Below are 12,219 nucleotides of genomic sequence, written 5' to 3' on the forward strand. Positions count from 1 at the left end.
AAGACTGCTTGGTTTTGTCATGATGTGTGTTTTCCTCTTTCTCTGTCCAACTTCAGATCAGATAGTCCCAGGAAAAACATTCCTGTTTCCCCCTTTCTTATTGCACTGAAATACTACATACAAAATTTTGCCCCTTTTTACTTAAAACAACAACACCGAAAGGACAAGAGGTTATGGGTTTACATAGGATTTCTTGCTTCGTAAAAGTAGAGGCATATCTTAATTGTTAAACATTTCCATAATTTTCTCTTTTTTCAACTAATTTACTTGTTTTGTAATTTAACGTATATTAGAATTACAAGGTGGATATTTCATATAACTACTGTTGAGTAGAGAAACAAATGTGCTAGCTCAATTCAATTTAAGAGAGGAAGCTATGGAAATGAAGTAGATAGGTTTGGAGAATAGTCGTTCATTGGCTGAAAAACATAGAACTGCCTAGTAGATCACTTGATAGAAATAGACTAAAATAGTAATTGAGTAAATCAAGGTGTAGAACCAATAGAAACGCTAATCTTTACATCCTGAGGTCTCAATCAGTGACTTTGTAGGCTTGGCTTCAAAATAAAATCCGAGACAGAGCAGGGAGAAGTTATTATTTTACACTACAGTACTACTTTCAGAATCCCCAAGCTAACATGGCCATTGACCATGCTGGCTGTGGATTCTAGAGCTTTTTAAAACCCTTATCTGAGGTATGAGACAGTGGCAATCTAGACTACATTACAGGCTGCATAAACTTGTGCAGATGCTAAAATCTTTATCCTAGTACATACCACTATTGTCAGAATTTGGGTAGACCATACTGTTGATAGGCCTTCTTAGTTACCAGAGGCCTTCTGTAGAATGTTCTCTGCCACCCAGAGAAAGAGCCTATCTTTCTGGACCATGTGAAGAACTTTTTGTAATATTAATCAAGTCTGTTTTGATGCTACTATTGTATTTTGGCTTTCCTAGAGGCTTTTGTTTGTTTGTCTGCAATGCATCCAAGAATTAAAGAACTAGAGGACAGCATAACAAATTTTCTATCCAGTGTTCAAAAGCTAAGTGATGCAGTCTTCCAATAATCAGAAGAATAAGTTTTTTATGCCAGGAAAAAAAAATTACACTTATTTATGCAGAGCTGAGATTAGGATAATGTGTGTATGTCATTTCTCACAGCATTTGGACAAAGTCCTTTAAGAGGAGCTTATAGCTGACAAGAAGTGCAAATGATTTCCTTTCATTCTTTCATTTTCCGTGTTTGCACTTATTGGCTTCCCTGTGAGACAGAATGACTTCCTTATGCACCTGAGAGAATTCTCTTTTCTCAGTTAGTTGACTGTACAAATAGGACACAAAGATAAAAGATGCTTTCTGTACAGTAGCCCTTGTTTGATAAAGAGTCATTGTTCCATATTTTTTGCCTACAATCTGCTCTGCTATTATTTTCATGGGCACAAAGAGTTAAGAGCTGAAAGAACATCCTCAGGATACCAATTCTCTTGAGGCAAGATTGTACTGATTACAAATAAGTAACCAAGGACAAGCTAAGTTTGCTTGCAGATATAGAAGCAGCAGCAGCAGTGGAAAAATCAAGATTTTTAAATATATCCAAAGATAATTGTTTTCTAATTTCTGCATCATTTTCAGGTGCATGATTTTGTAAGATGAGTAAGGAATCTATGTTCTGTTCAGGGGCTAAATGCTAGCCATAGGTGGAGCTGAAGCCAGCAGTGGGTGGGGTCACCCTTTTTATTGTTTTTTGTTACCAGACAGAGAAATATATCTCGACTGCCTCCTTTTCTTGCCCAACAGACTCGATAGGCAAAGACAGAGGTCTGAACTGGTTGCTTTTGAAATTCAGGCTAAGAATGGGCCTCTTGGTGAGGCAGGGATGCATTTAGTAGATTGCCCATGCCTAGTAACCATCTAGTATGCTTCTCTGTCATAATTAAGGAATGCTGTTAATCATCATGCCAAAGCCAAAACTAGAAAACATTGGTAATTAATAAATTCAAGACCCAACGATCTTCATGTAGATCAGAACACCAGAATGTTTTCAGCTGATAGCTGTCTGTATGTGGTTCTTGATACTGGGAAGAAAAGCAAAAGAGGTTTTGAAGTGAAAATCAGCCAAGCAAAGGAAATATTATTTTTATGCTTTTTTTAAAAAATGATATTTTGTGTAGTGCGGGAAAGAGTTAAGATATCTTTCAGTATCTTATAAGTAGTGCCTCGCTTAGCGATTGCCTCGTTTAATGATGTATTCACTTAGCGATGAGGTTTTTGGAGCGATCTTGTGCTCCGTTTAGCGATGTTTCCAATGGGGGACTTTCGCATAGCGATGTTCGGGACCTTGCTTCGCTTAGCGATGACAGTTTAGGTCTCCCTGTTGGTCTCCCTGTTTCGCTTAGCGATGTTTTTGACAGCTTCGTTTTCGCTATTTCTAAAATGTGTTAAATTGTTTAAAAAGGGTTTAGAGTGCTTGAAATCATTAGTGCACTTAATAAACCCTTTGTTAACCAAATTTGGCTTCGTTCTGACTCTTTTTGAATTTTTGGTGATTTTTTTTCTCCCCCATTGAAATGCATTGAAAAGGTTTCAATGCATTCCAATGGGGGAACTGCGTTTCGCTTAGCGATGTTTCCTATGGCGATTTTCGCTTAAGGACGGCAATCTGTTCCCATTGGAACGGATTATCCGGTTTTCAATGCATCTCTATGGGAAAATGCATTTCGCTTAGCGATGTTTTCCCATAGCGATGAATTTTTTGAACCGATTAAAATCGTTAAGCGAGGCACCACTGTATTTGTAGGACTTTTAAGAATCATTTCTCCAGGAATGCTGGTCTTGTTGCCATCTACCAAGGTAACCGGCAAATGTATTAGCAGTGAAGTCTAATTTATTTAGCATTTAAAATGATAACTTATAATACCATGTTTAATTGATAAAACTTAAAAGGCTTAATTTATAGACTATACACAGGCTAAAACCCTGTTGTTTAGCATAATATGCTAGAGTAGAATCAGTAGGAATATGTTGAGTCAACTCCTTCATAAGTTCCAGTGATTTAAATCGGCCTAGTGCAACTGCAACTATACGTACAATGGGAAAAGTTAATAGATCCACTGTGAAGCAGGAAGTTGGGTTTCTCTGGTTAGTTCACTTCAGCCAGCCACACAGGAGTTACCAGAGAGAGGGAAGAAATTTGGCACTCAGCCTTGTTTTCAGCTTCTTAATTGTTTGAATTTTGTCTTCCCAAACCTAGATCTGCTTGTTTCCTCCTCCCTATCCCATTTCTTTTTTGTCTTTTAAAGGCTTACTGTCCTGACATTAAGACAGCTAGGGAGGAATGAAGGATTCTTATCAGTCAGCCTTGTTTCCAACTTGTTAAGATGGCTGTGCTCTAACTATGCCTCCTGGTGAATAGCCACAGCATCTACCTTAACAAGCTGAATACAAGGATGACTGAAAACTTCCTCCTCTCTGTTTGCCAATTCCTCACTCTTTGTTGTTGTTTTGGAGATTTAGCTGTCCTAATGTTAGAGCAGCAAGCCATGAAAACAGTAGTTCCCAGCATTGCGTCACCAGATGTCCTTGCATTAAAACTCCCAGAAGCATTCACCATTAGCTGTGCTGGCCCGGATTTCTTGGAGTTGTAATCCAAGAATATCCGGGAACCCAAGATTGAGAACCACTGTTTAGGAAGGAAGGAAGGAGAAGACCTAAGTACCAGGTATAAGAGAAGAAAATTAAAAAGGTACCCACTGCCCTGCCTCTCCTTACTGCTTTAGTCATTTAGCCATTGCAATGTACAAAGTTAAGGTAAACAACAGCCTAATTTATAAACAATTCAGGAGAGTCTTTATATGTCTTACAATTTTCTTGGTATAATCTTTTAGGGCCATACTGCAAAAAAGTAATAACCCTTAGCCTCAAGGCATTCAATTAATTCTTCAGTAATCAAATGCAAACTAAGAATTTATGTTCATAAATGAAGTGAAAGACAGTCTAGTTGGTAGATATTTATTTTAGAATCATCCTAAATTTGAACAACTTTTAGCTCTCAACGATCTTGGTACATAACTCATTATATTTATTTTCAAAAAATACACTTTTACATTACAGGTGCATCTTTATGTGCAGCCCTACCTTGGCGTGGCCCAGGGTGATAGAAATTTAATCCCTTTTTCTACATGTCTTTTTGTTTCTTCACTTTATCTGTTGTTATCTCATTTATCCCTCTGTAACCAAAGGCTTGGAGCTTCTATAAAAGAGACCTGATTCTTCCTACCCCTGTTTTTCTATAACAGAGATATAGGGTTTTTAAATTTTCTCCTTGTTTTTAGTCCCTCAGTGGTCTGTTGGTTTGTCTTAAGAGATGAGATGTCTCTCTCAGGATGAGGTGACAGAGTTGTGTGTCTCCCGTTGCAACCTGCTTTTGTACTCGTGTCTTCTCTTAGTTAAACTGATGAGGAGGTAGTCAAGACTTAGCTCGCTGCACACACCATCAGCAGGCTGTTTGATCAGTGCCAGGATGTAACACGTGGGTCCTATTTATGGTTTATACACGGTCATATACTGTTACAGTTCCTTTTATTTCTTATGTACCTAACAAAAGGGGAGGGAACTCTATTATTAGTATTGCAGGACAAAATAATTGTTAGTGGCACAGCACAACTTCTCTTGCAGAAGAATGCTTGCTCCATGTTGCTGCCAAGTTATTCAAGCCAGAGATTGCCCCATTGAAAAGAACAGAACTCAACACACACACACAAGAGAAGAACGAACACTTTCTTGCATAACGGGCCAAAGAAAAGAACACTGCGCATACAGAGGTTTGCAGTGCACATGAAAAAAAAAGGCTTTTGGCCCCTTATGTACTGTTTTAGGTTTTAGAAATTCTTTACATGTTAACACAATCCTGTAATGAATAGTATTATGTGCAAATTGCAAATCAAATTGCTGCTTTCCTACTAATATGCTCTTGGATGGCTTATATTTTGAAATACTGTACTGAATAGCAGAGTGTCGCTTGGGTGCACCACGGCCCTATCTGCAAAAGTGTTCTAGCAGTCTAGAATAGCAGATATCAGTATACCTTGTTCCAGTTTTCTTAGAATGTCAGCAGTAAGAGAAAGCCAAACAGATAAGCTACCAGGTTTTATTTTTATTTTTTGATCAAAAGTGGGAGTGAGAAGATGTAGCTGTTAGGATGATAACATCTAGTTTGATCATTCCTCTTTTAAAGTTGAAATGTCATCCAGAACAATTCGCAGTCCAGAATGTTTTCAATTCAGTTAAATTGCATTTATTTAAATCTTAGCATTAACAAAAAAATTTGGAATGATAATTTACACATCTATTTTATAAATTTGTCTTACAGAACCTATACTTTGTGATATTTATTATCGTTCGCTACATATACAATTGCTTCTGAAATAGATATTGCTATCCGATTACCTTCATTTTTATTCATTCCCACACAACTCCTCACACCTGTGACGCTTACTCTTTTAACGAACAGTGAAATAATATGCAGTAACAAAATATAGTGATTCAAGATTATATACATTTTAAAAATATTTATTGTTATCATTACATTTTTACAGTGCTTTAAGTTAACAAAAGTTTATTGAAAACTTTTGTATAAGTAAATGATTAGCTTTTGTTAATCTCAGACACTAACTACCATCGCCACAGCATGGAAACTGATAGTAGTCTGCCTGCTGCTCCCATTTCTTAATCCATTTCTTAGCACAACACCTTTGATTACTTCATGAACTGTTTCACTCTTGCCTTCTGGTTCATTTGCCAGTTTCTAATTCTTACCAGTTTTACTACAGTACTGTGAAAAATCCATGGAATAGGCAACAGTGTGGGAAATCAAAGGAGGAAAACTCTACCCAGACCCCTCTCAGTTATTCCCAGTTTACCTTTCTCACTTCAGCTCTCTCTGTACTATATCTCAAAAGGTCTGTGGACCCTTGAAAGGCTTTTTGTAGGGAAGAGCAGTTGAGAAATGTGTGAGTGGAATTTTACCACTGCACTGTAGTAACTGGTGTAATATGGGTATTCTGCATTTTGTGGAAGATGCACATTTAGTGTATAGTTTTCAAAAAAGAAACATTTAGTGCCCAATGCAAATAAAACCACATCTTTCTGATACCTGTAATCATTTGATTTTTGTTTTGTTTTGTATTTAGTACTAATTGTGCTTTTATGTACAGTATTTGTTCTGTTTATCCCAATGCTCTCCCTGTTCAGCTTGGAAAAAAGTGTACATGACTCTTCTGATGGGAGAGTTAGAAAAAAATAAACAGTAAGAGTACTTTGAAAATGGTAGTGGAAGCGCTGTGCTATTTTTTTCATGTCACAAGGAGAGCAAGTGTAACAAAAGGGCCTCAGTCGTTCCATTCCATTCGTTCTCCCAACCCATGTGTCTTCTGTCCTGAACAGTCATGCCCATTTAGTGGGCGCGTAGTATTACTACTTCCCTTAGCTTGCATCACCCTGATTGGGAGGTTTGGGAGATGTCTTCCTTATCTAATCTTTCCTTTTTAACCTTTTATGTACTTCCGCAAAACTCAAAGAGTTCTACCAGGCCTACTAATACCACTAATACTTCTCATGTCCCAATGCTACCAGCTTGCAAGCTTTATGTCAGGCCCACAACTAGTGAAAACGCATACTTCCATGAAAACATTTAAGTGTGGTCCAGAGCTTCGAAAACTTTTTTTTTCTGGGGTGGAGGGAAGTACCACATTATTAACAACTATGCTGTAGTAGAAAATATATAATCTGGAATTTATGAATTTTTTTCTCCATAGATGTTTGGAAACTGGACTTTTGGGACATTGGTGTTTACTGTATTAGTTTTCACAGTCACTCTGAAGGTATGTTCTTCTATGTGTCATCTATTGAAACTCAATAAATACCACTTCTTGAAATTCCTTCCCTTTGAGGAAAAGTTAAGAGGTCTGGGATTTTTTTGTTTTGTTTTGTTTACAGAAAAGAAAACTAACAGAAGACATCTCAGTTTTATAATATCAAGGCATAATATCCAAGTCACGAAATCACATTGATTGGCAGTAGATTCAACAATGACAAAAATAAAGTGACTTGGTAGACAGATTGCCTGGAAATGCATTGTACTAAACAGGACCACATTTCCTTGGCATCGGACATCTCTTTTCTTTAGAAGAGGGGTTAGCAAAGTGTGGCAGATGGGCTGCATCCAGCTGAAGAGCTCTCCTAAAACTACTGGCAGGTTCTTGGGGGTTGAGGTTGCAGTTGGCCCCCTGTTTCAACTCAGTTGTTCACCCTTGGTTTAGAGAGATGGATGCCTATCTCAGTGGCTGAATAGTGATCCAGAGAATGACTTTGCAGAAGCGACTGTAGAGATGGCAAGGAAAGAGAGCAAATAGCTGTGAAGGGTCATGTGTTCCTGGGGCAAGAAGGAATATAGTAGGAGATTGTATAGATGGAAGGTCAGACTTAGTTAGAATGGTAGAGAAGAGTAAAGTGAGAAAGCAGAAAATCTAATCTTGATACGTGCAAATATTATCTACTATAATTTATAGTCAGTTTGTTAATTCTTTAAGTTTGTTTTCCAGTAGTTGGCCATTACTTATTCTATATGATTAAAAATCATAGCACGTAAAGATAAAAATTCATATTTTTTTACATTTGTTGCTAAATATTACTTTTCAAAATATTGTGGCATCCAACATTTTAAGTAAATGTGACATCTCCTTAAGTCAATTAAATACTTAGCTGTCATCCTATTCTGTCATCTGCCCTAAGTTGCTTATCTAAATATCTTTTCATACAGCTTGCACTGGATACACACTACTGGACATGGATCAACCACTTTGTGATCTGGGGATCATTACTTTTCTACATTGTCTTTTCCCTTCTGTGGGGAGGGGTCATCTGGTAAGAAACTCCTGTGGCCCATCATGAAATTTCCAGAATGCTAAACTCACAGGAAGTGATGTATTAGACAAAATTGGACCTAATGTCTCATCATGATTGTTGTGTTACACATATTTATTATGTAAGAATGTTATCATGCCTTTTTTCAAAGAAGCTTGGGTTGGTAGATGTGGTTACTCCTCACCAAAAACAAAGCCCCGCAGAAAGATTTCACTTCAAAGTAGATGAGGATACATACCCTGTTTTCCCCCAGATAAACTGCTTCTAAGGACCTTTGGTAATGTAATCTGAAGACAAGTGTGGGGTGATACCTTTATTGGGTCACTAAAATCTCAAACACAAGCCTGCTATCAGCTCCTGGAATCTTGATAGGCTGGGCATTAAAAAAAATCCCATAAAATTTGTGGCAGGCTCTAAGTGTGTGTGAATTTACGAAAGACCATAGCTGTATTCTTTGTCAGGAGTATAATATGATTTAAAAACAAGTCATATGCTCCCTTTGCCCCCTGCGTTAAAGTAAAATGGTCTCAGTGCCATATCCAAAATTGGGGGCAGCCACTGCAGAAACAAGGGAAGCCTCATATGGCTTCCTGGTCACATCTTGTCTATTCTTGTTCTAAACAATACACTGTACAGGTTTCAGAGGCTTCCCCAGTGCATTTCCACTGCCTATTTACCTACTGGGCAAGCCTGGGGAAGCTTCTAAGACCAGTGCCGATCAGCTGTGAGGTGGGAGGGGGAGGGGCTGGAGCGGAGAAGATGCCAAAATGGCTGCCCGCTGTGTTTTCGCCCGGATTCCTCACTTACTGGGCAGCGCAAATGGTGGCCGTATGGAGGATTTTCGCATAAAGGTGAGTTTTTTTGCCCATAGGAACGCATTAAATGGGTTTTAATGCATTCCTATGTGCTTTTTTATTCTGCATAGCGATGAATCCGTATAGCGATGATTTTGGCTGCACGGATTATCGTCGCTATGTGGGGCACCACTGTAAACTAAAAGAAAACAATATAACAGACCACAATTTTAAAAATAAAGGAACAGTCTGATGGTACAGAATGCTAACTGACCACAGTCTGACAAGCTGATACAGCAACCTCAGTCTTCATCAGCTGCAAAAGCAACTCCAATCCATGAAGCATATTTCCATGGATCGATGTCCAAACAAATACATAAAGAGACTTGAACAGTAACGTGGAGTATATGTTGACAGCAGCTGCACAACACTTTCAATTAACCGGTAATTTTTCAGTTACCAAAGGAGCTACTAGATGTCCCTGTAGTTCACAGGTTTCTGCCATCTGTGCCCATGGGTATTCTTATCTTCATTGTATTTAAAGAGATTTCATCATATATATGCTCAAAGGCTTTCACAGCCAGGATCCGATGGTTGTTCTAAGTTTTTCAGGCTGTTTGACTGTGTTCAGGAGGTTTTTCTTCCTAATGTTTCGCTGGTCTCCGTGGCCAGCATCTTCAGAGGACAGGAGTTAGAACTCTGTCTGTGTTCTGGTGTAGTGTGTGGCCTAAAACAACTATCAGATTTCATCATACTTTTCTATTGTGTTAGCATTTTTACAGGCCTTACTTTTTCTTATAACAGCTGCAAAAGACTTAGCTCAGGTCTCTGGAGAAATCTTTAAGTTAGGGGGAAAGCTATGCAAGAAAGAGAAGCTTTGGATCTATGATAATCCAGGCCTGAATCTGAATTTTAGTTTTCTTAGAACTTCTGTTATAAGGTCCACAGTTTCTGTGTATTATAATTGCAGTTGCTTTCCAAATAGGTTTTCCTCCAGTAGAAAGAGAAGAGGAATGAAGGTAGATGTAAATTGTGTTGTTTTGCACCATCAAGTCAGTTCCAAATTATGGCAACCTTAAAAGCATTTTCAAGATACGTGAGATGTTAAAGTAATTGTTTATTGTTGCCCCCTGCCCTGTGAATTTACCTGGTTGAGCCATGATTTTAATCCAGAGCTCTTGAAATCCTGGTCTAACAATCTACCTGTTATACTACACATCTTAAAGAGGGGGGAAAGAATGAGGAAAACATTCCATATGTTTTGTTTATTTACCCAGCGGGAGAAGCATCTTATGAAATAATGATTAATAGATGATTATTGGAAATTATTACTGGAAATTTAATGGTCAAAACTGTATTCATATAATTAATAAACCAGAAAAAAATCCTTATAAAATCTCCAATTTTCTTGGTATAAGTTGGATTTTTTTTATTCCAGTGGACTCTATGTCTTTCTTCCACTAGGCCTTTTCTGAATTACCAGAGGATGTACTATGTGTTCCTGCAAATGCTGTCGAGCGGTCCTGCATGGTTGGGTATTATAATGCTCATAATTGTGAGCCTTCTTCCAGATGTACTGAAGAAAGTTTTATGCAGGCAGTTATGGCCCACAGCAACAGAAAGAACCCAGGTAAAATACAGTATTACATATTTATGGTAATTTGTAAAGAGTACCTAATCTCAGAAGATTCATAACTTAATGTATGCGCAGTTTTACTGAGGTAAATGAGACTTGTTTCTCAGTAAATATGCTTGGGATTTCTATTTACTGAAAAGTACTTCATGTAAGACAGTCTAAGACCTGGTCATACGTGTTTTTATCCATTCAAACAGCTACAATTATCTCTACATACATTCTCAGACAAGCAAACATTAATGTATGAATTAGTGATGAATTTGCCTGGAAACGTTCCATAATTTTGCTATTTTGAAAAAGCACAACAGTGTTTGCAGGAATTTTCTGAAGTAGTGTTGCTCTGAAATACTGTACAATACATACATTAGTTACTTAATTGTGCCCTTTGAAAAAAAATGCCATTTTTTTGTTTTTCTTAAGATTATAAAGCAACAGCATCCTATTTTAAAATAGATACCGGAAAAGGATTATTTGTTTGCTAATTAGCATTGACAATTTCTACTCCTCAAAAATGCATAGTGTTTTTCCCCAGTGTTTATGGTTCACTAGTCAATACATTCAGAGTAGATTCCCTATTTAGATTACTGGTTTACCATGTAATAAAATGAATGCAATAAAGGAAAAAGGGGGAAGAGAAAAATCTGTCAATTTCAGCCCCATTCCTTTGCAAGATTTTACTCTAACATAGGTTTTGTGCATTTAAAAAGTAATTTGTTATGTGTAGGGAAAAATAAAAATTTAATAGCATTTACTATGTGATCAGTGTTGAAATATCAGTAAAGTTTGAACAATAAAGTTTATTAACATGTAGAAACTACAGGCTGAATTGCCAGAAAAATTGTTGCTCCATTTGTCAATCTAAATGATGCTGGTAGTGTGAAAGCCGATACTTAACTATACCTGTGTCATAATTCCTCTAGCTCTTTCTCATCTTCTTCATTAATCTAATTTTTTTAAAAAAATTGAAAGAACAGATCTAATATTCTAAACTAACAATATCTGTCTAAACACAGAAATGTCAAATTAATTTCAGGTAGCTGCCAATCTGATCTTCTGAGTAACCTCAAATGCCGGTCCCAGAGATCCATGCCCAGTTTAGACAACATTCTCTTTTTATCTGTTCTTTTAAGTGTTATAGAAGAAAGTAGTTATTACCTGCTGGACCTGCCTGTTCTACTTTCAGTACCTCAGGACCTCTTTTATGTGGCTGTTAGGTTTTGAAAAGCATGTTCCCATGTGAAATCCAGTCTAAATACTCCCCAGTCATTGAGATGATTTCTGGGATTCTGAAGAAAAAATATAAATGGCAACGTTTTGGTTTACATATATTGACTTCTTCACAAAGGTGTCATATTCGGGTGTTACTGTGATATATGGTTTTTCAGGGGGAATAAAGAGGCAAGACATATATTATTGGCTTGTCAGATATAAATTTATTAAATTTAATATTAAATCAGTTAATATTAAAAATGTTGAAGTGTAGATTTGGGGGAGTGCATGTGTTTCTGGGGATATGAGAGGTAGGGCATTATAACTTAGTTGGCAAAACCCAATTTTATAATGATAAAACACTTACTGAAGTTCTCCAAAAATGTAATCTCAGGCTCAATTTCAAGTTAGACTGGGGTTGCCTAGTTAAAAAAAAACCTTAGAAAAATCTAAACAAAGTGATATGCCACCTGTTGCCAGTATTGAGTTTCAGTAACTGTTTAAAGATCTGAACTGGTTTTTAACATTTTAACAGGCACCTGTAGAATGGTTGCTTACTAGTCAAAATGTTAATAACCTGTATGCTTGTTTCCAACTCTGTGTGACCAGCACATAACTTGGTAACACTGGCAGGTCCCAAGCCAGTTTTCTGATTTCAGG

At 37.2% G+C, this 12,219-nt stretch overlaps 1 protein-coding gene across 7 annotated transcripts in view; it reads left to right on the forward strand.

The window, feature by feature from the left end:
* ATP11A (ATPase phospholipid transporting 11A) overlaps nucleotides 1-12,219 on the forward strand; it is a 145,546-nt gene that overhangs the window by 126,398 nt on the left and 6,929 nt on the right. For all 7 annotated transcript variants that reach the window (XM_072994605.2, XM_020794307.3, XM_020794304.3 and 4 more), the window contains 3 exons: nucleotides 6,813-6,878; nucleotides 7,817-7,920; nucleotides 10,179-10,344. In XM_072994605.2, coding sequence (XP_072850706.2) covers nucleotides 6,813-6,878; nucleotides 7,817-7,920; nucleotides 10,179-10,344 — 336 coding nt within the window. The remainder of the gene's footprint in view (nucleotides 1-6,812; nucleotides 6,879-7,816; nucleotides 7,921-10,178; nucleotides 10,345-12,219) is intronic.

This window comes from Pogona vitticeps, chromosome 3 (assembly GCF_051106095.1).
Source record: "Pogona vitticeps strain Pit_001003342236 chromosome 3, PviZW2.1, whole genome shotgun sequence".
Lineage (NCBI taxonomy): Eukaryota > Metazoa > Chordata > Lepidosauria > Squamata > Agamidae > Pogona > Pogona vitticeps.